Source organism: Giraffa tippelskirchi, chromosome 6 (genome assembly GCF_054371585.1).
Source record: "Giraffa tippelskirchi isolate mGirTip1 chromosome 6, T2T-mGirTip1v1.2.pri, whole genome shotgun sequence".
Classification (NCBI taxonomy): Eukaryota; Metazoa; Chordata; class Mammalia; order Artiodactyla; family Giraffidae; genus Giraffa; species Giraffa tippelskirchi.
In genome coordinates, this window is record NC_137280.1 from 177,804,945 (window position 1) to 177,831,985 (window position 27,041).

A 27,041-nucleotide genomic window follows, 5' to 3' on the forward strand; every position below is an offset into this window, starting at 1 on the left:
AGATGGATTTTTATACCTCTCAGAAAAATAAGTCAATTAACTCAAAAAAAGTATTCACTATTAAACAATTAAAATAAGCATTTGCCGAAGATAACTTTTGTCTTCCTTTTTGGATGTGATTCAAAGGCATAATTAGCTCTGAGAGGAGCTAATGTGGTTATCAGTCAGAAGAGTTCGCACATTAATCTTTTATTAGATGGAATACTCTTTCTAGCCTTGCTTCCACCCTGCAGATAGAATGTGTTTAAATAGACCCTAATGCCTAACTTGCCTTCCTTTCATTTTCAAGGATCTAGATCGTGACTTGATGTCCATAGTTTTTCTTTTCTTGAGGAGAAAGTTTAACCTTTACTGTCTGATTAATTGGCAACTCCTTTTCACCTACACAAATTCTGTAGCACAGCTAAAACACCCACTTAGTTGATGCTTTCTCCCCCTTCAGCTGCATGTGCAATGAACTGGAAAGAGTAAAAAATACAAATACTGAATCAAATTAAAAATCAAAAATACTCTACACTTTTTTTTTTTTTTTTTGCTGTAGTACTCTCTTCTCCTCCAGACACCGAAGGACTGGTGTTACTCCTGCAGCGTGCTGATATAACACTATGTTTTCTAGACCTCAGTCACTGTCTAGTGGCTTACTTGAAGGCAGGTGTTAGACTTCATTTTTCTTCTAACAGCAAAGTGAAAACGCTTTACAATCTCCAATGGACACTTGATTGTGAGAAGTGAGAATTTCCACATTTTGTGCAGACATAGCAATTTTGATAATTTATATTCATGTTGTGAAAGTTGCTCAGCCGTGTCCGACTCTTTGCGACTCCATGGACTATACAGTCTGTGGAATTCTCCTGGCCAGAATACTGGAGTGGGTAGCCTTTCCCTTCTCCAGGGGATCTTCCCAACCTAGGGATTGAACCCAGGTCTCCGCATTGCAGGCAGATTCTTTACCAGCAGAGCCACCAAGGAAGCCCAAGAATACTGGAGTGGGGTAGCCTATCCCTTCTCCAGGGGATCTTCTTGACCCAGGAATTGAACCGGGATCTTCTGCCCTGTAGGCAGGTTCTTTACCAACCGAGCTATCAGGGAAGCCCATATTCACATCATCAAAGATAATTTTAACTTTCCAACACTTAGCCTCTGGGCCATTGAGACAAAATTTTCTGCTTGTCTGGACTACTCACCTTAAAAGAAAAAAAATCCCCAAATTTGGTAGTAACCTCAAGTCTTCAGTGTTAATTTTAGTGATGTCAGTGCATTCTCAGATGCAGGCATTAGGGGCTGCAGACCCTCCTTCCTGCCCTATTCAGCCAGCTAAATGCCTATTTTAGACTCTGAGTTTAAGCCGTAATGCTGGAGGAGTGAGAATCTGAACTGGCTTTCCTGTTGTCAGCTCGTCTCACACATTTATTTCAGAGTGAAAATGTGTCACTACTTTCCCATTTAATTCAATTTTTGATATCATTCTCTTCCTAGAGTAGAGATTCATTTTCATCTTTGGAATATTCTGACAGAGAGAGAATAAAACATTTTGAATCGAGAATTTTTACTTGTACCTCTCAAATATTATTAAGTGGTCCAAAGTGCTTTGAAAGTGCACAACCAGACTACACATTATCAAAATATTTGAAACAAAACCTGAGATTTCCACACTATGCCTCCCCCTAAAGCTTCCTTAGAAATCTGGGAAGGGTATAAGCAACAAGAGCGAAGGGAGAGGAATGCTTGTGTTCCTAGAGATGCAGCTGTGCGGATAAAGGGAGAACACGGTTTGCTATGGTTCTGATGGTCTGTTCTGACGGTCCCATGCCCTGCATCCAGGATGACTGAGGATGGTAGGACATAAGAATTTATTCTTGGCTGTTCCCTGTAAAAGTCATATGGAGGCAAGTTGCGTGCTTATTGTATCAAGCTGGAAGAAGGAAAACAAGCATGAGGAATCCTACAGAGAAGGGTTTGGGGTTTAGACTAGGTAGTGGTAAAAGCATTACTTCTCTTTCTATGTCATTGGCTAAAAAGGCCTTAATGACTAAACCCAACTGCAAGGGAGGCTGTCGAGGTACTCCAGTTGTGAAGGCAGGGAGAAGAAAAGCTAGATTTTCAAACTAGCTGTTCTCCGTTATGGACCCTGAGGTGACTTTGAAAAGTTTCTGTTAGCCTTCACGCGGACCAGAAACTGTGGCAGGAAACAACAGAAGCTGGTAGAAAGTAGGAGAGCCAGGAAATGATGCCTCTGGGACCAGAGAGCTCAGAGCAGGAGCGGTAAGAAGCCGTGGGTGCAGGGCCCAGAGGACCTTGTCTTGCTGATGGATTAGACATGGGATTATAAGAGAATAGAAAACTCAAAGGTTACTGAGTTTTGACATTAGCAAGTGGTCAAAGGATAGTGCCAGTTTTTGAGAGGAGAGAGACACAGGGATGGCAGAGGTTTGTGTTTTAGGTATGAGAAATCAAGAATTCCTTTTGAATTTCCTACCAAATATTTCAATACTAAGAAGAGGGTTGGATAGATGAGTCTGAAAGTAAAAGAAGAAGTAAATGATGGTGATATACATGTGGAGGTCATCAGTATATATAGTGAAATTGGATCAGATTATTTAGGTAGGAAACAACCATTTTAGGATTAAGGATTAGGGCACTGTAAGATTGGGAGAAAGAGGAGTCATCAAATATAATCAGTGAACAGGGAAATGTCCATATAAATCTGATATTTATGAAGCTGACTGAAGAACGTTTTTCAAGAAAGAAAATATGTTCACTTTGTTAAATATCATTGTGTTGTATTTGATGCCTTCGAATTGTGTTGCTGGAAAAAGACCCTTGAGCATCCTTTGGACTGCAAGGAGATCAAATCACTCAATCTGAAGGGAAATCAACCCTGAATATTCATTGGAAGAACTGATACTGAAGCTCCAATACTTTAGCCAGCTGATGCAAAGAGCCGACTCATTGGGAAAGACCCTGATGCTGGGAAAGATTGAAGACAAAAGGAGAAAAGGGCGACAGAGGACGAGATGGTTAGATAGCATCACTGACTCAATGGACATGAATTTGAGCAAACTCTGGGAGATAGTGAAGGACAGGGAAGCCTGATGTGCTGCAGTCCATGGGGCCACAGAGAGTCAGACCCGACTTAGCAACTGAAAAACACAACAATTGTACTGGAAGGGCAGAAAAATCAAGGCAGAAGTGACCATTGGATTTGTCAAGATGCAGTTATTATGACTACAGCTAAAGAAATTTCAATGCAGTGGTGGGATCAAAATGTATTAATAAAAGGAAATTTCTAGTGGATTGATTTCATTGAGACATTTCCTCACGAACAGCTTTCCTTGGAACCCGAGAAGGTCAAGTTTTTGATAAGCTGCAGATGGTGGATTTTCAGCAAGTCACACTAGTAAGAAACTGCAGAGACTTCTCTTTCATCCCGTGAGCCGTGGATCTCAGCCCAGGGGCGACTGCTTCCTTGGGTGTTCAGCCTCAGCCTGGAGGCTGTCCCTTATATGTGCTGTTCCTCTGTCCTTTAGAGCCCTTATGCTTTTTATTAGTCATTCCTTCCTTACTCCGGTACCCTGCTACAGTCAGTTCTTTTTATACGTTTCCCATTCAAATTATTATGTAATTCCTCTCTCCTGATTGGACACTGAGAGAATTCTCTCCAATTTACAAAATGAAACTGGTGTCAGGAAGCAGTATTAATTTGTGCAAGATCAGATAGCTAGCAGGCCAGCTAGGATCTGGATATAAGGAGTGTGAATTCAGAGCTTATGCATATAACCACTGTGCAAACTGCCTCCCACAGGAAAATATAATGAATATATTGTGTTCTATGAAGTAACCAATTGAGCAATATGAAGCACTTTTTTTATTTGTTCTTAAATTGAGGGGAAGGGTAAAGAATTTGCCTACAATGCAGCAGACACAGGTTTGATCCCTGGGTTGGGAAGATCCCCTGGAGAAGGGAATGGTAACCCACTCCAGTATTCTTGCCTGGAGAATTCCATGGACAGAGGAGCCTGGAGGGCTACAGTCCATGGGGTTGCAAAGAGTCAGATATGACCTGGTGACTAATACTTTCACTTTTCAACTTGGGGTTGACATCTAAGCCATTATGGATATATGTTAGAACTCAATGAGTCCATAGCTTTTCATCACATATATTCTGAACTGCTCACTTGCTATGATTCTTTGTCTTTCCAGTGGAGAGGTATTATTAAATCATTTAAAATCTTGACTTAGATATCAAGCTCCCTAATCATGTTAATGTCTCTGCCTAAGTCATCTCTGGTTTTATTGTGTAAATAAATACTTTGTGGAAAAATGTTCTGTGCATGTATTATTTTCCACATATAAATTACATATATACAGGTGGCATGTAACTTTTTGAACATTTGCTCACATCATACTTAGAATTAACCATATAATCAGGTCACCAATGGTAAAATCTTAGAACATAGATAATGTGTTAATTGTGACTTTTTAATGTCTTATTATTATTATTTTGCATTTGTAATATGAAAAGATGCTAAATATTTAAAAGGATCAGAATGACAGGGTGAAAACTCAGATTAATTGAAGGTGATGGTTATTAAGAGACAGTGAGGATGATCCCTCTGTGTTAGGAACAAATACTCTTGATTTCATCCTCAACCTTTCTGGAACTGCTTACTCAAAAAGGTAAAAACTAGAGACTTTAGGCTTCCTCTGTTTCCTAATGTTCATTGCCCTTTATCTTTGATTTTTCCAAAACAGTGAAGAAATACTGAGCTTAATATTAAGATATATTGAGTCGATTACCTCTCTCAGTTTCAAGAACAACAACAAAGAACCAAAGGGAAAAAAAAAGCTGTCCATAAAAAATAAACAGTCTCATTCCTGTAATTTATAGCTTTGCATACCTACTCAGGAAACTTACAGGGTTTTTTTTTTTTTTTCCGACTAAAATCAAAATAACTTACTAGTTTGAAGAGAAATGACTGAATTCCGAACTTTACCACAGAAAAGAATGAATGAGTTAGCAGAGCTCCCACCTGAAAGCCAAGGAAACCCTGTACCTTCTAGTGTATAAACGGCGCCTGCCTTTCCTTATCGTTTCCATCATTATACCCTCAATGTGACATCTGTGGTTTTCTGAAAAGGTTTTAATTTGTGAAAACAAATCCCCTGCCCATTTCCAAGAAGCAAGTACCTATTTTGTTCTTCCTCTCAGAGGAGGAGGATAGAAGTCAAAGCAGGAGTGCTCCTGGAGACGTTAAGGGCCCTATGGAGTGGACGTCCAGATGTTCAACCTGGATTTAGAAAAGGCAGAGGAACCAGAGATCAAATTGCCAACATCCACTGGATCATCGAAAAAGCACAAAGTAAAATATCCAGAAAAACATCTACGTTTGCTTCATCGACTATGCCAAAGCCTTTGACTGTGTGGATCACATCAAATTCTGGAAAATTCTGAAAGAGATGGGAATACCACACCACCTGACCTGCCTCCTAAGAAATCTGTATGCAGGTCAAGAAGCAACAGTTAGAACTAGACATGGAACAACGGACTGGTTCCAAATAGGAAAAGGAGTACGTCAAGTCTGTATATTGTCACCCTGCTTATTTAACTTCTATGCTGAGTACATTATGAGAAATGCTGGGCTAGATGAAGCACAAGCTGGAATCAAGACTGCCCGGAGAAATATCAATAACCTCAGATATGCAGATGACACCACGCTAAAGGCACAAAGTGAAGAACTAAAGAGCCTCTTGATGAAAGTGAAAGAGGAGAGTGAAAAAGTTGGGTTAAAACTCAACATTCAGAAAACCAAGATTATGGCATCTGGACCCATCACTGCATGGCAAATAGATGGGAAAACAGTGGAAACAGTGACAGACTTTATTTTTTTGGACTCCAAAATCACTGCTGATGGTGACTGCAGCCATGAAATTAAAAGACGCTTGCTCCTTGGAAGAAAAGTTATGACCAACCTAGACAGCATATTAAAAAGCAGAGACATTACTTTGACAGCAAAGGTCTGTCTAGTCAAGGCTATGGTTTTTCCAGTGGTCATGTATGGATGTGAGAGTTGGACTATAAAGAAAGCTGAGCGCTGAAGAATTGATGCTTTTGAACTGTAGTGTTGGAGAAGACTCTTGAGAGTCCCTTGGACTGCAAGGGGATCCAACCAGTCCATCCTAAAGGAGATCAGCCCTGAATATTCATTGGAAGGACTGATGCTGAAGCTGAAACTCCAATACTTTGGCCATCTGATCCAAAGAGTTGAGTCATTTGAAAAGACCCTGATGCTGGAAAAGATTGAAGGCAGGAGGAGAAGGGGACGACAGAGGATGAGATGGTTGGATGGCATCACTGAGTCAATGGACATGAGTTTGAGCACGCTCTGTGAGTTGGTGATGGACAGGGAGGCCTGGTGTGCTGCAGACCATGGGGTCGCAAAGAGTCAGACACGACTGAGCGACTGACCTGACTGAGCTGATGGAGTGGAGGTGTCCCCTCTGACCTTTCTACTCCTCTTTTTGTTCTTCCACAGAAAGATTCCACAAAGGCAGCTGGGAAGATTACACGAAGCAGAGCTGACTTGAGTTTCCAGGTTAGTTATATGTGATATCAGAAACAGAATTCCATGGTCAGTAGATCATCATGAATGTAACATTTGTGAATATAATTTAAAGAGCCATTGGTTGCGTTTGTCTTTGTCAGGTGCGTATGTGTTTCTGAACACATGTTTCTATGTGGGTATAAAGTGTGTGTGAATTAGTTTATGTTTCCATAAATATAAAATGAGGTGTGCTTCAATCATGGGTCACCTATGTACTGGTAATTTTGGTTGTTTTCTTAACTGTACCCAAAGGATATTACTTTTATTCATTTTCCCATGAATAAACTCATATAAGTGATATGGGGGGTTTTTTTTTCCATTTTGTCTTTTTTCAGTTAATTTTAACTTCATTATTAAGATGAATTGTAATGATGTTTAAAACCCCAGAGGCAAGCTGGCTTCATTTGATTTCTTCTTGTAGATGAAAAAAAAAAAATCTGTTAGCAGTTCCAATCTTCTGTGAAATGTGCCCTGTGCTTCGTGCTTACATTTTTAATGTGCCTTTCAAAATAGAATTGATTTGCTTCTTTCTTTTAAAATACAAAACAATAAATATTTTATAAGGGAAGGGATAGGCTTTTTTTCCTTTTTGGGGTATAAGCAAACTGAAGCAGTAAAAATAATCTCACCCTATTAACCAGTTGAAAGCAAACAATGCTGTTTTTAGTCTGAGCTTCCAAAAACTGTTTCCCTCAGGATGTAACTTGTGCGCCAGGTGCTGTCTCAGGAGGTTTTGCCCTGGCACACCGTGAAGTCTGTGCTCTGCTTGGGCCTCTGTTCTCCCAAACGAGGAGAGGGCCTAGCAACACAGAGGGTCTGGAATGCGCTCAAAGGGATTCGTTCAAGTGGACAAATTATAGATGTATCGTGTCATGGTTTCTGGTGGAAGCCAGGTGCTCTTATCTGGAGAAAAATGACACATTTCATGCACTATGCAGCTTTCTGTGAAAGTGAACTCGCTCAGTCGTGTCTGACTCTTTGTGACCCCGTGGACTGTAGCCCACCAGGCTCCTCCGTCCGTGGGATTCTCCAGGCAAGAGTACTGGAGTGGGTACTCCCTTCTCCAGGAGATCTCCAGTACCAGTGGGTACTCCCTTCTCCAGGAGATCTTCCCAACCCAGGGATGGAACCCGGTCTCTTGCATTGTGGGCAGACGCTTCAACCTCTGAGCCACCAGGGAAGCCCTTATGCCGCCTTCTGTAATATAAGCTTATTTCATGTGAAGAAGGTGGCCACTCTTTGCCAAGCTCCCTGTTCAGGCTTAGGGAACGGAAACAGGGTTATCTGGTCACGACTCCCCGTGTTCCATAGAGCTTGTCCTCTTCAGTTCACTTCTGTAGCGCGTGTGTTGAACACCTTCTGTGTTCCTTGTACTGTAGGAGACAAAAACACGTGTTACGCACAGACCCTGCCCTCAGTGAACTTGAGGTCTAGGGGAGATGTGGACTTGTGCGCTGTTTATCCGCAGAGGAGCAGAGAGGAGGGAGGAAGCAGAGAAGGGCAGACGAGGAGGGAGGAGGTGGCGGAGCAGCGAGGCGGGGAGGTGTGTGAGAGAGCTGGGGGCCTGGGAGGGGAACCTCACTGGCTCGCCTCTGCAGACAGCACTGGGTGGTCCAGGAGGTGACTTTTTTCTGCATTAGAGTTTAATCTCACCTGAATTTTAGGAAACAGGCGTTTTTGGTGGCTACTGCTTCTTCATCCTTTCTCTCTCATTAGGACCATGACTTTTGTGAACTGAAGGGGCCCCTCACCCATCCTTTTGGTAACAATCCTAAACCTGCCTTGCCAGTCTAATTATTAGCAAATTGCTCTTGCTAGATCAATGGGCATGCTTTCAAGTCTAATAAGAATGAAGGAAAAGTGTTCAAAGCTGGAGATATTTTTAGTCCTACAGAGAGATTGATTTTCTATGAGATCCTGAATTAACTAAAAAAAAAAACTTCTTTTAAACTCCAGCTAACATTTCAAGTTTGCAACTCACCATATGAAGGAATGTTTCCTTGGATACCCCTCCATTCCCACTAATTTCTCATCATTTCTCTTGGTTGGGAACTCATTCATGCTTTCTTGGTAAATGTAACATCCTACTGTTATCAACTTTTGTTATATATATATATATATATATATATATATATTTTTTTTTTTTTTTTTTTTTAAGTGCAACTCAGATGCTTAAAGCCATAAGTATGTATCATGATTCTGGAGGCTGGCTACACATTCTGGCGTGTAATTGATCATCTGGGGCCAAACTAGCCTCATTCAGATGCTTGGGAACTGAGCTGGCAGGGCTGGGGTCTCTCCCTGTGGCTTCTCATGTTTTGGAGGCAGTATGGGTCCCATAGCGTACAAGAAAGGGCAAGCCCGGATGCACACTTATCAAGATTCTCCTTCCATCTCATGGGCTGGTGTCCCATTAACTGAAGCAAGGCAAAAGGCCGTATTCAGATTCGAGAGTTGGAGAAAAAGATGGCACCACTTGACAGGAGAGATGGCAGTCACATTGCAAACGGCCGTGTATACATGGAAGAAAGGTGAGGCCACCACCATACTCTGCTCTGCCAGCTCACCCGAGAGGTCGGCGGGAGGGCGTCTCAGAGGACGGTATTAGGGGAGGGACGGTCTGGTACCTTCTTGTTGCTGTTATCCCGTCACGAGGTCGTGTCCGACTCAGGGCGACCCCACAGGCTGCAGCACACCAGCTTTCCCTGCCTTTCACGATCTCCTGGAGTTTCCTCAAACTCACGTCCCCCTTGTGTCGATGATGCCACCCAACCATTTTATCCTCTTGCCCCCTTCTCCTCTTTCCCTCAACCTTTGCCAGCTCCAGATCCTTTCCAGTGAGATGACTTTTCACATCAGGTGGCCAAAGTATTGGAGCTTCAGATACAGCATTAGTCCTTCCAATGATTATTCAGGGTTGATCTCTTTTCGCATTGACTGGTTTGACCTCCTTGCAGTCCAAGGGAATCTCAAGGGTCTTCTCCAGTGCCACAATTTGAAAGCATCAATTCTTCAGACTCAGTCTTCTTTATGATCCAACTCTCACATCCATACATGACTACTGGAAAAGCCATAGCTTTGACTAGACAGACCTTTGTTGGCAAAGTAATGTCTCTGCTTTTTAATATGCCGTCTAGGTTTGTCATAGCTTTCCTTTCAAAGAGCAAGCAACCTTTAATTTCATGGCTTCAGTCACCATCAGCAGTGATTTTGGAGCCCAAGAAAATAAAATCTGTCACTGTTTCTACTTTTTCCCCATCTATTTGCCATGAAGTGATGGGACCAGATGCCATGAACTTGGTTTGTTGAATGTTGAGTATTAGCCAGCTTTTTCACTCTCCTCTTTCACTTACGTCAAGAGCCTCTTTAGTTTCTCTTCGCTTTCTGTTGTAAGGGTGGTGTCATCTGCATATCTAAGGTTATTGATATTTCTCCTGGCAATCTTGATTCCAGCTTGTGCTTCATCCAGCCCAGCGTTTCTCATGATGTTCTCTGCCTAGAAGTTAAATAAGCAGGGTGACAATATACAGCCTTGACGTACTCCTTTCCTGATTTGGAACCAGTCCATTGTCCCATGTCCGGTTCTAACTGTTGCTTCTTGGCCTGCATACCGATTTCTTAGGAGTCAGGTCAGGTGGTCTGGTATCCCCATCTTTTTAAAAATTTTCTACAGTCTGTTGTGATCCACATAGTCAAAGTCTTCAGCATAGTCAATGAAGCAGAAGTAGATGTTTTTCTGGAACCCCTTTGCTTTCTCTATGATCCAACAGATGTTGGCAATTTGATCCCTGATTCCTCTGCCTTTTCTAAATTCAGCTTGAACATCTGGAAGTTCTTGGTTCACGTATTGCTGAAGCTTTGCTTGAAGGGCTTTGAGCATTAAAACGGTACATTTCCTCTTGTACCATAAAGGGCGCCCAGTATGGATGGATTTCCTTGAAGCTCAGCTCCACTGCAAGTCTCTCCATTCTACACTTCCTCACTCCTTGAAGGTTTTAGAAACGGTACTAAGGCCAGATGTTGACAGAGGAACTCAAGGCCAAGAGGGAGGCTCCAAAGCAGGAGTGGAGCTTAATAAAGAAAAAAGTGGGCACAGGCCAAGCTGAGCAGACAGAAGTTGATTTCATTCTGACACTATTGCCAGAAGCAGGGCAGAGTGCCCGGAGCAAGTCTGGACCCTTAGCCTCACTGACACAAACGGCAGAGGGTTTTAAACCCTGAGGGTGAGCTAGTGGAAAAGTACTGGAGCACATTTAGTTACTCCTGAGTTTGCAAAGGTGTTCTTCTGTGACTAGGCCACCTGTGTTTGCCAACTGGCACCCACGGAAGTTGACTGCTACCCTTCATAGAAACTGGGAGAGTAGGGCACTTCATCCTTCGATGTTGACTTTTCACAATGCTTCATAAGTCCTCGAAAAAAGCATTTCCTGGGTTGTAAACCTGGAAAGAGGCTGGAAAAAGATTTACATACAATTCAAAGTGGTCGAGAAAGGATTTACAATGGCAAGTTTTCAAAAATAAATGCTCTAAGAAAAGTCAGACGCCTAGAGGGAGGAAGATGACTGTCTGAAGTTTAGTTAGGCTGAGGGGATGGTTAATACCATCTTCATCAAGCTGTTCAGAAGCAAAACACCCCATCAGATACCTCTGCACAGGGCTGCCTGAGCTACACATCTTCCTCACATAATGACTAGCAGAGAGGAGGATACTTTAAACAGTTTGATATTTTAATAACTATTCAAAAAATTTTTTAGAATTTTAGGGGAAAAAAACTCTGTTTCTAGGTATGAATTATGCTTTCTATGCTGTTCTCTAATGAATAGTCAATGTCATCTGAATATTTCTCTAGGTCCCTACTATGCATCTCTGACACAGTGATGTATCTATAGTGAGTATCATTTACTGAAATACCCAGTAAAGGCCAGGCAGCTGATATGCATTCTATAGAAGAAGAATATTAGAGACATTAGATGAATTGCTTCAAGTTTTAAAGATCTGTACAACAAAGATGGGATTTAGACCAAAAGGTGTCTGACTACAAATGCCTTGCTGTTGTCCAGTCACTCAGTCATGTCCAACTCTGACCTCATGGACTGCGGCATGCCAGGCCTCCCTGTCCACCACCAACTCCCAGAGTTTACTCAAACCCATGTCCATTGAGTCAGTGATGCCATCCAACCATCTCATCCTCTGTTGCCCCCTTCTCCTCCCACCTTCAGTCTTTCCCAGCATCAGGGTGTTTTCCAAGGAGTCAGCTCTTCACATCAGGTGGCCAAAATATTGGAGTTTCAGCTTCAGCATCAGTCCTTCCAATGACTATTCAGGGTTTATTTCCTTTAGGATTGTTTTGATCTCCTAGTCCTAAAATGCCTAGGCTCCAAGAACTTCTCTAACAAGCTACCCTTAGCATGAAATCTGGCCTTGGGTTACTTTAAGGGATGCTCCAACTCTATGTTAAATATTCTTTTATCTTCCTGTCTATTTCGCATTTTCCCCACAGTCTCACATCTGTGCTTCCCAAACAGCTACCCTTATGCCATCTGGTCCTCTGGCCTATCAAAACCAGATCTCAGGTAAGGTCCTGATGTCTACCTTGCAAAGGTGTTGGACTGGGTATCCTTTTAATTGGGAAAATGAAATGTTGATATCCTATGAAGGGAAGTATAATGGCCAGTAGATTGGGTGAGGAAAGCATTGTTTGTTTACAGTTTTTTTGTCTATGAACTAGTGGGGTGAGGAGAAGGAGAAGGTGCCGTATCCATGGTGCCTGAAGACAGCTCAGCACACCCAGCCATGTGTAAAGCGACAGCCTTGCTAAGCTGGTTCTACAGGAAGCATTCATATGCTTTGGGAAGTTGCATTTCTATCAGTAGGAGAATATTAGCTTTTTAACTTTCTTGATATAAGGAGATTTCTTAATTAAAAGTTTCACAAGCACTGTTTTCTCCTTGTTGAAGTTGATTTCCCATCCAGTTTTAATGTTGTTAGTAGCAGGGTTATTCTTAAAACCATCCCTAAAAAATAATTAGCCACCTCCCCAGAAACTGCTAGGACATCCCCTCACGCTCTAGAAATTCTGTTCATGCCATTCTAACTGCTATGCAATTAACAGTTCGCTAGATCCTGTGAGCAGTGGAGAGAATGAACAGTGAACGTGGACATAAATGTTGCTGATGCTCATTTGTTTCAGGAATGGGAAAGGCAAGACCTAATTTGTTAGTTCGGGCAGGGAAGGAAACAAGATCCTTCTCCCCTCCTTTAATGCCCTCATATGTTATTTCTGAAATAAATAGCCCATAAATTATAGGCCAGGAATAATAAAATGGTTCCATTTTATGAATGGTGACATGGAGGAAGCACTGTAGAACTGACGACTCTTCTTCTCAGTTTTGGTTAAACCATCAGAAGCTTCGCTCTCCAGGGGGCAGAGATGTTGGCTCTGCCCTAACTGTCTCAACTGGCGAGTCCGTTTGGTCCCCAGGAAGGGGGCCAGATCACAAATGTGAACACTACCCTTTTCAGCTTAAACTGAGAAAACGCTTCTCCAATGCTTTGTGAGAGGCAGAGGCCGAACGACTCACTGCCGTTGCAGCCCACCTCCAAAGGCCCCAGCCACAAACATTGTTCATCTGGCATCTTCCAGGACCTTTTTTTTTTTTAAGCCCCAACAGTTCCCCATGTGTGGAGAATTTGGTTGTAGTGAGCTGCAAATCACTCAGTAACTTTCCTTTGGGCACCTCACAAGACAGAGAAGTAGCTCAAAGGATACTGTTTTTAGAGCTTCAGTTAGGTTCATCTCCTTCAGCAGCTAGGTAAGAAAACTGTGACTAGAAATGCTCCAGAGAAGGAAAAAAGGGGCCTTCACTTACCTCTGGATGTTTCAGAACTCAGATTCTGTCTCCTGCACATTGCTGAGTCCTCTCGAGCTGGCCTTTATGGGGACGTCACCTGGCCACGGGCGCCGAGGCCGGCCCGCAGGAGGTGCTGTCTCTGGAGAAGGCCGTTCACTCTGTCCCCTTTGGTCGGGCGCCGTGTCGCAGACTCACCGCCCTCCATGGGCAGCTGGGGCCTTTACTCTTTGCCAGGAGACTTGCTTCAGACCTGGTTCCTTCACCACAATGAGTTGTGTGAAACGGTGTTCAGCATGAATTAACTTCTGCTTCTGGGTGTGTGGAGGTACAGCAAGGAATATGAAACCGTGCTCTAGAAAACCCCAGATGTACAGGCTGGGACTCAGTGTGTGACTTGACCAGCCGGGTACCATTCTTATTAGGTGACGAGAGCCTCCCCAAATCCCCCTAAACTGTTGATTGTTATAGACCATCATCACAGCAGGAATGGGAGTTTCACTGAAGGACCAAGTATTTGCCGAAACATTTATTTTACATTAGCTGTTAACGCTTTCCTCATCATATGCAATCCATCTGAGTAAAGGGCTTAATAGTAAAATTGATGGGCTCAACGTTGCAATCAGGTCAGTAAACTGTCTGATTTACTGACACGATCCAATACTTGGGCCACCTGATCCAAAGAGCCGACTCACTGGAAAAGACCCTGATGCTGGGAAAGAGTGAGGGCAGGAGGGGAAGCAGACGACAGAGGATGAGATGGTTGGATGGCGTCACCGACTCAACAGACATGAGTTTGAGCAAACTCTGGGAGACGGTGATGGACAGGGAGGCCTGGCGTGCTGCGGTCCATGAGGTCGCAGAGTCAGACATGACTGAGTGACTGACCAGCAACAAGAGCAATGTGACAGCCACACTAGGTAAAGGCAGGGGGTGAGGAAATGCACTCTTATTAACTAAAAACGCTACGTGCCAATACAAAGAGACAACCACTATAGACCATTTTCATTGCCCTTTACGGCATGTAGTTGAATGTGTATGTATTCTACATTAATAGGCAAAAATATTTAACTGTGGGCAGACAAGGAAGCCTCCATCCTCTATAAGAGGGGTTTGAGGAGCAGTCTAGTGAAGGGGATGGAACGAGGTATCTGGTCTAAAGAAAGAGAAGTTCAAGAAAGAGAAGGACTTCAGTTAGGTCTTTAAAGAGTTAACGGAATCCATTTCTGAAGCAATGGCTATGACTGTAGTTGAATCTCTCTGCTGTGATCCACGCAGTAAGAAACGCAGACGTATGGTAGGGTAGGGCTTTTCTCTGATCGTTGTCTTTCTTCTGTACACGTGTGTACCCACGAACATGCAACTGTCATGCTCCCTGGCATGGACTACACGCCCCCTTATCTGATGTATTTAACCAGAGGAAGGTTATTATTTTGTAAGAGCAAGCTTCTAAGATAGAGGCTACATGGCTCACCACAGTCCAGCATTTTATCTTCTATCAAAATAGGTCCCTTTGGGAAAGACAGAGAATCATATTTTGTATTCCTATGTGGACCTTTTAGTGATGGTTAATTTTACCCATGAGAATTATTTTGTGAATATTTTTTATGTACAATTATTTTCCAAGTGTACTGGTTTCAGCATGGCTGAGGTAATATGACTCTCATACCAAAGAAACAGACTTTTGTCATGCAAAGCATTCTTTTGGAGTTGATGACTTGCAAGCATCTTTGATTACTGCAGTGACTCAAATACACCTTCTTTTCTCAATAACCTCCCTTTTCCCTACCAAGATGCTTATTGTACTTAACATCCGTCAGACAGAGCTTCTCCAATTCTTAAAAATCAGGACCTCTCTTCTTATCCCAGCTTATTTCTTCATCTATCCCCTTAAATCCCTCTCATTGCTCATCCATACAGACATTCTATTTACAAACATTTCTGTCTTCCACATCATTAATCTTCCGGCTCACTTTCCTCACCTTTCGAGAAACCCAAGTGTATCCTGTTTCCCAGGATACACCCCGTGTATCCCACCTGACACCATGCAAACTCTCACCTCACGTGAATTTCTTACTCTATCTTTACTTTGCCTATAATATTAACTGTATTCTTTTATCTACCTTTTGCTCCTAAATTTGCTATGATTTGCTTTCAGCCTCCCATACTGTTTGTAAGCTGCCTTTGAAGATTATGAACTAGCGTCCGGTCGCCAATCCCAGTGGGCCTTTTCCAGTTTGCAGCCCCCAGACCTCCCTTGTGCGTGCTCCCTGCTCTGTGTGCTTGGTGTTGGGGACACCCTCCTTTCCCACTTGCCTTCCTCTGCCGGGGACCGTTTATGCTCCTCCTAATCTGTCAGGTGTTGCTGAAGCCCAGACTTCCGACTTCTGCCCAGGGTCCCTCCTAGTCGGCTTGTTTTCCTTTAGTGATATCAGCCAGCTCCACCCTCTCCTCCGTGGCTCCAAGACATCTCTTTAGGCCACACGCTTCCTTATGGAGCTCTAGGTAAGCCTGCTGGACATTTGGGAATTTAGATGTCCCAAACACTCAGTAGACTCAATATGTCCCAAATGAAACTTATTAATCCTGCCGACTAGAATTTAGACTCACTATTCTACCAGTGTTTCTTTAGAAATTCAAAAGAACCAAGATTTATGAAGAGTAATTTAGTAATTGCCTCACATCTGAGTGATAGAAGTGGTAGAAAGATACATTTTAAGTTCAGGGGCAGGACAGTGTTACCCTGTTCCCAGTTTTTTAAGAGGACTAGACCTGATTTCTTACTATATTCAGAGAAACCCTATGACTCCTGACTTAGGATAGATATAAACCCCCAACCTTTAGTTAAGAAACAGCATTTCTAATTCCTCCTTTGTCCTAACCTTCTCGTATCACCTCCCTCACACCTTATCCTAGACCTTAGAAACAACAATCTGGCTCCTGGAGATTTTTTAGAAGTTAAATGTAAATTACCCAGAATTCTGTGTATTTGAAATGTTTGTCTATGAAAAACTGATGCGGAGTGGAGGAAGGTATCCTTGTATCTGTTTTGCTGGAATTGCCGCTTTGGAAGCACCAACAGGCACGCAGAGAATCACTGAGTTCCAGACAAACTCCTCCCTGCCCTCACTATGTAGTCATCATCCTATGTTCTCACAGTGACACAGCTCATCTGCAATTAGTAATCAGAATAATAATTGGCATGAAGTAGTCTACAGACATGAAAAGCAAAAAATGACTAACAGTAATCATATTTGAAATATTGACAAATCCGTTAATGTTACCTGCTAAAATCAACTTCATTGAAGAATACACTCAACAAAATGAAGCCATTTTAAGTATGGAGTTCAGTGAGTTTTTAATTCATTGGGTCCCCACGCTAATTAAGATAAGGAACGTTTTCACTGCACCCTCCATTTCTCTCAGGCTCCATGTGAATTTGCCAGGATTTTCATAACAAAGCACTACCAGCTGGGTGGCTTAAACAATGAAATGTATTGTCTTGCAGTTCTGGTGGCTAGGAATCTGAGATAAGGTGGTTAGAAGTGTTGGTTCCTTCTAAAGGTTGTAAAGAAGAATCCATTTCTTGTCTCTCTCCTAGCTCCTGTTGGCTTGCCGGCGTTCTTTGGTAGGTTTTGGTTTGTAGATGAATCACCTGATCTCTGCCTTAATCTTCACACGTCATTCTCTCTGTGCCTACGTGTCTCTGTGTCCTAATTTCCCTATTTTATCAGGACACGCGTCACAGTGTGTGAGAGTCTAATAGTCTCATCTTGACTACATTTCCAGAGACCTTATTTCCAGATAAGGTCTGACGCACTAGGGTTAAGAGCTAAATACATCTTTCACCATCACTCCCCTTTTCCTGAGAGTGTGGCCCAATGTACCACATGGAAGTAAGTCTCTGTTCAGTGAACAGGTTGTTCAAATCTCCCTGTCACCTGTGTCAAGAAACATTCATGGTTTCAGTGTGGTTTCCTTCATCAGCCAACAGAGTTCAATATGTAACTGCTCGACAAGCCTGAATCATCACTGTTTCTCACGTGTGCAGTCTTAGGATCTGCTGGGTTAAAAGCCCTCGTTTCCAGGGCTGATGAAGTAAAGCTTTGATAAAGGGGTGCCTTAGTGGACCCATTAAACTTGAAACTCCGACTCCTATTTGGACATTTTGGAATCCTCGTGCTGTTGAACAAGGAAAGAAAGGAATTACCCAACCGGTGGGGGAAATGCATCTTAATTTCGATGAGCTTAATCATTATGTCCCAGTGAGGGTCTGGAACTATCACTACACCAATATGGATATAAAGAAGTAGGTTTAAAATGCAGGAAACTCACCAAGTCATCTTTTGATGCCTTCAAACTCAGTGATAATCAAATTTTGAAAATCACAGCAATAGTAACACCAGGGAAAAGCAGTGAGGACTCTGAAGCCTCAGGATCGAAGGTCTGGGTCACCTTGCCAGGCAAGCAAATTAGACCAACTGCTGATCCAATCGAGGGCTGATTAAGGGCAAGACAATCCAGAATGAGGAGTGAAATAGCTAAGTAAAATGATGGCACATATACGCTTGCTTTGTGCTCTGATTTTTGGGTGAGCGGGGGCAAAGCCTCCTAGAAACTGATGAAGCCTGGAGGGTCAGGCTGACGGGGGTCACTGTCTCTCCACTTTCTCCCCATCGTTCTTCTATTGTTACCTTCTGTGAACTTTTCTGTTAGGTCCTGTGCTAGTTTACATCCAGTGCCAGGTCCTCATGTCAGGACTGACATATTGTTTGGAAAGACTCTGAATCTTTGTAAGTTTTTAAACTTAAATATATGAGGCGTATAGAGAATGATATTGCAAACATCCATTATACCCACTAAGGAAAATCTTGCTGATTCTGTTGAAGCCGTTTCTTAATGCTTCTCAGAACTGCTGTGTGCTCTGCTCAGAGATAGCTACCTGGCTGGAAGTGGTGTACGTTATCTCCATACACATGTATTCACAAATGGTGTGTAGCTTCATGTGTTTTAACAAATAAATATATGGTATATATTTTTCTGTCTATTTTTTTTGGCTCCACTGTGCAGCTTGTGAGATCTTAGTTCCCAGTCAGGGATGGAACGTGGGCCCCCTGCAGTGGAAGCATGGAGTCCTAACCACTGGACTTGCAGGGAATTTCCTGTAGTTCATTTTTTGTTCAGTGTGATTTTGAGATATGTTTTTGTTGATTAACCTAGATTATTTTAAAGTCCAGAGATTGGTGAGGTTTTTTGGGGGAGGCATTATTTCAATTTTCACCATTCTAATGTCATCAACTTCCCCTGTAACTAGAATATTTCATTCTTATTAGCAGAGGTCCTTGTGATTCTGGAACGAAAGAGATTCATAAGAGATTACTTCAGTGTAAGTCATGCATCAGAGAATGAATGACTGCTACAGAAGAAGGACTAGTTTTCTCTCCTGTGCACTACTGTGGAGCTGGGGTTCAAGACAATTCTCTTGAATTTCAGCTTTGCAAGAAAATAATTCCAGGTTAAGACCAGAAATTTCAGCAGAAGTTATTGACTCTGCTACCCAACCGCTTGCCAATAATTATTGAAGATAAATTAATTCTGCTTGCTTTTGTCTTTTTTCCAAGAGAATTTCCCATTCTCATTGCTAGAAAGTATATTGTATTGAGAGGCAGTAAAAAAGAAAATGGATGAACAAAGCTTCATTGGGAAATAACTCTAAAATTCTTACAGAGAGCTACCACCAGTAACTGAAAAGGATCAATAAACCCACAACTAACATCAAACAACAGCACCTCTATTAAACGTAACAACTATACCGTGGTGCTATTGTGCTATATACTTTTTTTCATCGTAAAAGAAATTCGTGTTAAAACAGAGTTTTAGAAGTCCAACAAAGTCCTTATAAACGCAACTACTCGCCAGAAATTTAGAATCCATGTCAATGTTTGAGGTTTTAGTTTTTCTTCCCTAGCTGAGTACCAAAAGCAACCTCTATACCTGCTCTCATGACCTTTATTACTCTTCCAAGAAAGTCTGTTTGGGGGCCTCAGAGCAAGTGGCAACTGGTATGTTCCCTTTCTCATCTATAACCCAGTGCCCTTGTAGTTTGGTATCAGGCATTATCAAATACATTTAGTTCTGTCACGTCACGCAGCAGTGAACAACACAACCGGGGCAAATTCAGATGTGAACAAAGTAGAATGAAGGAAACTAGTGCAGTGTTACGGAGCTTTGCTTGCTTCTTTTATTTTCGTGCTGTTGCACAAAGGATGCCGAGAAAAACAGTCTCAGCTTCGAATGAATTGGGCTCTGGGAGTTGGAGTGTTGTTGATGCCATATAAAGATGGTATTTGCTTTGTGTTTAGATGTGTAGGCGTCAGCTATCCTATGTTTTTTAGTTCATAGATCTCTAGATTAAGAATAGTTGCATCCAAAGTTCTTCATTTGGACATGATGTAAATCATGAGACCCTTTGCATATAGCCTTCTTTCACTTGGTAATGTGCATTTATGTTTCTTCCATCCCTTTTATGGCTTGATAACTCATTTCTTTTTAGCACAGAGTAATATTCCATTGTCCGGGTGCAGCACGGTTTATTTACCTATCCACCTACAGAAGGACAACTTGATTGCTTCCAAGTTTTGGCAATTGTGAATAAGCTGCTATAAACATCTGTGTGCGGGTTTTTGTGGACATGAATTTTCAATTCCTTTGGATAAATGCCAAAAAATGTAATCACAGGATCTTATGGTAAGGGTATGTTTTGTTTTGTTTTTTTGTTAGAAACCGCCCAAGTGGTTTCCAAAGTGGCTGTGCCGTTTTCCATTCTCATCAGCAGTGAACGAGAGCTCTGTTGTTCCACAGCCTCATCGGAATTTGGGGTTGCCCAGTGTTCTGGGTTTTGACTCTTCTAGTAGGCATATGATTATATCTCATTTTAATTTGCGTTTCCCTGATGGCATGTGACACGGAGCATCTTTTATAGGCTTGCTTGCCATCTTTTTGTAACTGTGTTGTTGTCTTGAAAGGAATCCTTATATTTTAAAACTGTTGACCTAGGCACATTTAGAACTACTGAGCTAGGTAACACTACAAAGATATTAGAACTAGAGACATTGCCTATGTCTCAGTTACTTAATTCATGGGTCAGGAAGGTGCCAGTGTTAAAGAGATAAGAGGGTGTGTGTGGAGGACGGTCGATCATGTACCCGGGACACGCCGAGTCCTTTCCCACAGCCGTGCAAGGCTGCAGGCTCACGGTTACCTCAGTCCTCCTGGCAGCGAGTCTCTTGGCCACATGGAGGGAAGGGATACCAATCCTGCTTGTATTGGGTTGGCCAAAAAGTTCGTTCGGTTTTAAGTACAAATAAAGTACACGCTTTTTATTTTACAAAGAAATTTATTGAACAACGTAGTCACTAACTGAATGAACTTTTTGGCTAACCCAATATAATAACATAAAGACATTCTGAAGAAGAGCATCACTGTTACCATGAGAAATGCTTATTTTCTGCCATAGAAAGTTTCACTTTGAAGTTGCTAAATGCTCCATCAGTTTTGCCTAGGGTCTGCAGGGTCTGCCTTTGCCTCTGAGAACTGGATGTTCAAAGCTCGGATCTTGGCGGTGATGCCAGTGGAAGGTGGGGAGGAGAAAGTGCTTATAACTTCTGAAGAGGGAGAAAGACTAGGAAGGAGCAGAGATTCATAATTTCCAGCTGAGATTGAAGTTAATGATCTGAGAGGAAATTTGACTGAAAAGTAAAAGTTTTGCACCAAGCTCTAAACTCTCAGGTTTTAGTGCCATCTAGTAGCATTGTGATAGAGTAATGTTCTCAAAATGTTAACGTGCATTCCTCCTCCCTTTGAGGCACATAATAGTCCGGACCCATCGCCACCGGGAAGAAATGGAGAGCAGAAGGCGCATCAGTTTTAAGTCTCTTTCTGAATTCTGTGTGCAGAAATCCTCGGGCTTCAAGGTAGCGCTGACAAAAATATTCTCAGCAAATGTGCGCTAGGGAGCCAAAAGTTTAAGGAAAGTGGGTCCCCTCCTGAAGACTTCAAGGTAAATTCCCAGTTAAAGTGAAGGAAGGATTGGAGGGGCACTGTTGAGGTAAGGGAGCTGAGGGGCCCCCAGGAGGCGTGCTGGGGCCGCTGGGGCCATTCACCCCTGTGTCTGGTCACGTCTAGTCTCTAATGCCGTCCAGTGTATCTTGTCTACTCGAGGAAACAGTAGGGTTGCATCTCTCAGTTCTCTTCAGGCCGGACGTGGCGTTAGGACTCACGCTGACACACGCAGTGTGGGGGGGGTGACACGTGTGACTTTAAGGGTCGTGGTGTCCCTGGCCACCTTCCCACCGGAGTGGTTTTCATGGGAGCAAAGATGAAGCCTGCCTCCGTCTGACCCCGAGTTCAAGGGAGCAAAGATGAAGCCTGCCTCCGTCTGACCCCGAGTTCAAGGACAGGGCTTCCCTCACAACCCGTGCAGGACGTAGAGGGATTGAGCGACTGACATCTGTTACCTTAGGGTGTGTGTGTGTGTGTGTGTGTGTGTGTGTGTGTGTGTGTGTGTGTGTGTGTGTGTGTGTGTGTGTGTGTGTGTGTGTGTGTGTGTGTGTGTGTGTGTGTGTGTGTGTGTGTGTGTGTGTGTGTGTGTGTGTGTGTGTGTGTGGTGTGTGTGTGTGTGTGTGTGTGTGTGTGTGTGTGTGTGTGTGTGTGTGTGTGTGTGTGTGTGTGTGATTTCATCCGGCCTTGAAAATAGAGCCTTAAGTTGCTCTCAGGAGTCTAGCTGCTGCAGGTCCCAGACTCTGAGGCCAGGTTTCCTGGGCTGGAACACCAGCTCGGCCACCGACCACATATGCAGTCCTGGGCAAGCTAATTGTCTTTCTGTACCCGAATTCCCTTACTTGGAAGCAAAATAAATTAGACTTAAATGGGAGGAAGAATGGTTTTCTGCATAGCGCTGCTGAGGCTTAAACAAGTTAACGTTTGTCAAGTGGTGAGAGCAGCTTCTGGCCCACAGATAACACATGAATGTGAGTTCCCTCTCCTTCTCACCGCGCCCTTCCCGCGTCAGGCCTTCCCCAAGAGATAATCCATGACGAAGACATGAGCAAAATATTAACCTCCAAGGATTTTAAATGGTAGCTTAATTCATTTGAAGTCTTAAAAATGTATCAAACGAGGGCCTTAATGAGAAGAATAGACGGCGCTCTTTCATCACACCTGTTTAGCTGCATTGATTGCAGTACGTCTATGCCCCTGTAAGGTAACTAGGCTTTTAATATCACCCGACTTCCAAATAACTAGTTTCATACGAGTTCCCTTCCCCAATTATGCTCTTTTTTCCCCCTTCCCCAGGGAAGAGGCCACCAAACGTTCAGGAAGAGAGCTAACTAATTAGCTTTTAAACTTGGTTTCATCTTACCCGCAGTGAATCTAGAAACCTCTCTGTGTTATCTGGGTGAGTGCTGCAGGTTTTAAAGCCACTTTTGAATATATTCACTTGATTTTAAAGACAAAAATCTCCCTGGAACTTTTAACCATGGGCACCACTTTCGCTTTTCTGAGTGGCTGCTCTCTGAACTTGTCTGAAGCTGCTGTTAGAGGTGGTTGGGATCTATTTCCAAAGATTCAAGTTCTGTGCTGGACCATTAAGCCTTTGAGGGCCAAGAAAAACCACAAAGGATTGCTGATGTCAGGACTGAGGGAGAAACCAGCTTTGAAATATAGGAGAGGCAAAAGCAAAGCCTCTGCGGGTATGTCATTCCCAACCAGATAAAAATACAAGCCTAGTGGACAATAAAGGCGTGCTTTGCAAAGCTACTGCCAGTGGGGTGAAAAACTGAGGAGGGGAGGGTCAGAGAAAGGGGGATAAAAATCCCTACGGATTTTTAAACCTACACCTGGTGTTTAATTACAGCATTACAGCAGAATCCTTTCAAGTCCATGTCTGTGACCAAAAAGGAGCAGAGGGACAAGACCGCACAGGCAGACGTTTTTAGAGGATCCAGGATACAAAAGATCCGCTCTCTGTTTAGAAAGTCTCCCCAAACCCTTGATTCTAAATCACAGGTTCCATCTGCATGGCTCATCAAAAGATCACAAATTTCAGCTTTTCCTCCAGGTTCCTGACGAGAACATTCAACCAGAAATAAGGTCACTGGCAAAGTGATGCAGGCTTTACTGGATTCTTAAGGTTGTTTCCCAGGGATATTTATAAGAGAAATGTAATTTTGGAAAGAAAAATGTGTTGTGAATGGATGGCAATTCTTTCTGCCCAGATCTTTATTAAGGCGGAAGCACTGCAGCAACACGGAAGAATTGGAGCCTCAGCTCCAACCTTGTTTCACATAAAAACGCACTGACCACAGTTTCTGCAGACAGACCTGGGGTTTGCAACGCCTTCAGTTGTGTGGTTTCCTGGTTTACGGGGGGTGCTGTACACAAATATGCAGTGCCCCAGGCTTCCCTGCTTTATGGGTCTGCATATGTTGTACTGAATTTCGCTACAAGGGTTAAAATTTATGTTGAAGGCGGATCCAAGGAAAACTGACTTGAAAGAATTTCTTCAAAAGTAACAGAAGTGCTCACATTAATTGTAGTTTCTAGTAGATAAGCTGAGTAGATAAGATCATAAGACATATATTAATGACAATAATATGAACACTTTTTAAAAAAAATCAATTTAGGAATTATAGATCTCAGAGAACACTATCCACTTATCATGACTTTTTGTATAGAATTTTCTGTTTACCTCCACTCAAGAGAATTGTAATCATTCAAAGTGTCTTCAAAAACATACTTTAGGAGACATTCTATAAGTTCTCCATAGTCTCAGCCTTGCTTTCCACACATGGGCAGGTGAAACACAGATCTTTTTCAACTGAGTCTGGTCAGGACTCTAAATAACTTCATTTTGCCCGATTCCTGTTTCATCTCAGCTCTTATTATAATTCCTTTGGGTAAGATACTCTTCCAGCTCTTGGAAAAGTTTTGCATCGTGGTTCCTTTCCTTTCATCATCCTTCATTCTTTCTTTGATCTCTTCCTTCTCCTCCTTTTCTTCATCCACTGCATTTAATGCTGCTACTGAGGACCTTCTAACATAATAAAATTCCAGACTAAGAAGTTTCCATCTTTTTAAGTGTCATTGTGGACTGTGATATAGCGTCAGTGATATGGAGGCTGTCAGAGTAGATTTATGGTAAAAGCGTCTGCCTGCAATGCGGGAGCCCAGGGTTCACTCCCTGGGTCGGGAAGATCTGGAGAAGGAAATGGCAGCCCACTCCAGTATTCTTGCCTGGAAGATCCCATGGATGGAGGAACCTGGCAGGGTACAGTCCACGGGGTCACAAAGAGTCGGACATGACTAGCGACTTCACTTCCACTTTCTTTTTGAGAATAGATTTATTCCTCAATCAAGCTTGTAGACGAGTGTCTGAGGTCGGTTGTGCTGGGAAACATGAAGCGCACCATCTGAATCCAAAGAATTCAGAGGCCGGTGGGCCGCACACAGATCAAGAAGCGACAGTTACAACTGGGCAGGGGGCACCGTCCTGGTTCAAAGTTAGGAATGGAGCACATCAAGGCTGTGTATTTCACCTTGCTTGTTTAACTTATATGAGCAGTACGTCTTGTGAAAAGCCAGGCTGATGAATGACAAGCTGGAATCAAGATTGCTGGGAGAAATGTAAACAACCTAGATAAGCAGATGACACCACTCTAATGGCAGAAAGTGAAGAGGAACTAAAGAGCCCCTCGATGAGGGTGAAAAAGCTGGCTTAAAACTCAACATTCAGAAAACTAAGATCATGGCATCCAGTCCCATCACTTCATGGCAAATAGATGGGGAAACAGTGGAAACAGTGTCAGACTTTATTTTTCTGGGCTCCAAAATCACTGCAGATAGGGACTGAAGCCATGAAATTAAAAGACACTTGCTCCTTGGAAGAAAAGCTATGACCAACCTAGACAGCATAATAAAAAGTAGAGATATCACTTTGCTGACAAAGGTCCATATAGTCAAAGCTATGGTTTTTCCAGTAGTCATGGATGGATGTGAGAGCTGGACCATAAAGAGGGTTAAGTGCTGAAGAAATGATGCTTCCAAATTGTGGTGCTGGAGAAGATTGTTGAGAGTCCTTTGGGTTGGAAGGCAGTCAAACCAGTCAGTCCTAAGGGAAATTAATCCTTAATATTCATTGGAAGGACTGATGCTTTAGCTGAAGCTCCAGTACTTTGGTCACTTGATGTGAAAAGTCATCTCATTGGAAAAGATGCTGATGCTGGCAAAGACTGAGGGCAAGAGGAGGAGGGGGCAAAAGAGGATAAAATGGTTGGGTGGCATCATCGACACAATGGACATGAGTTTGAGCAAACTCCAGGAGTTGGTGATGGACGGGGAGGCCTGGTGTGCTGCAGTCCATGGGGTCGCAAAGAGTCAGCACGACTTAGTGACTGAACAACAAGTTTGTAAAGACAGAAAAATAGGAGAGGAGGGTCAATTGTTCAAAACCCTTCATGACTTTCTCCCTTATAAAGAGTTACCTCACCACAGGAGTACCCCAAAGAGAGGAGAGTTTAAGAGTTTCATTTCTTTTTGTCTATTTGAAATTTCTTTGTTTCTAAACAGAAATTATCTTTCAGCAAGTGGGAGTTTATATTAAATTCATTCTATTCACAATGCATTAGAAATCTAAAATATCATGTTCTTAAATCACATTGGGAGAAATTGGAAACCAGGCATTGGATGATATGAAATAGTATTTGATGGAAACATCACAGCAGAGGCTCCGAATGCATGAGTCTGACCTTTCTCGCTTGGCCAGAGTCGACTGTGGAAGCTATCAAGTTGGGTTTACATGGTGCAACCAGAACAACAGTTTAAAAGACAGTTGGATTTAATACTTTTCCTCCCTGAGTTTATTGTTTCAGCAAACAGACTTGTAAAAGGGTCAGGGTGGCTGAGCTATTCATGTAAAACAACTGCAGACCCATAGTGAGGTTTGGGCGCGTGGCCCTTAACATGACCCCACATAGCTTTTACTGCACTTCTGGTTTCCCTTTGGTTCTTTGAGATTGTTTGTGTTGTTCCCCGTACTCTGTATTGATGAAGCAACTTGAAATATATTTACCACAGTAAGATAGTTTTTCTTAACTGATTTACTTTTCCAACATGGTATTTTTGTTTTTTTCCTATCTGCTTAAAAAACCTTCTGGTTTTTATGGCTAAGCCTCTTACCCTGGCTTTCAAGGATCTATGGAACTACCTGTGGTAAATATCTGGGGAAGGAGTCAGGTACTCAGCACTCATTTTTACGCCTTTGTTTTTGCTTTATCCTGTGTATCAGAGGTTACAAGCCTTGGAACTACATTTTCTAGACCACTTTGACTCCTGTGTTTTAGATAGATTGACCTTTTGCCAAGCAGACACACCAAGATTAAGAAAGGAGAAGCAGAAGCTATTTAATTCTTCCTCTAACTCTAGACTTTGTGCTTTACAGAGATGAGTGGTGTAATGATCTCTGTTTTCATTTACTTTTCACCTGCTTTAGGTGTGTAGAGAAACCGTGAAGCATTATTGGTTCTGCATGATC

General features: G+C 42.7%; 1 protein-coding gene across 5 annotated transcripts in view; it reads left to right on the top strand.

Moving 5' to 3' along the window:
* The window catches only part of LOC145511713 (uncharacterized), a 398,185-nt gene that overhangs the window by 82,916 nt on the left and 288,228 nt on the right, over window positions 1-27,041 (top strand). For 2 of the 5 annotated variants that reach the window (XR_014058095.1, XM_081505393.1), the window contains one exon: window positions 6,534-6,593. The exons of the other annotated variants lie outside the window; for them this stretch is intronic. Coding sequence is in view for 1 of the 2 variants with exons in the window: in XM_081505393.1 (XP_081361519.1) it covers window positions 6,534-6,593 (60 nt within the window). In the remaining variant the exon portion in view is untranslated. The remainder of the gene's footprint in view (window positions 1-6,533; window positions 6,594-27,041) is intronic. 5 annotated transcript variants of the gene reach the window in all.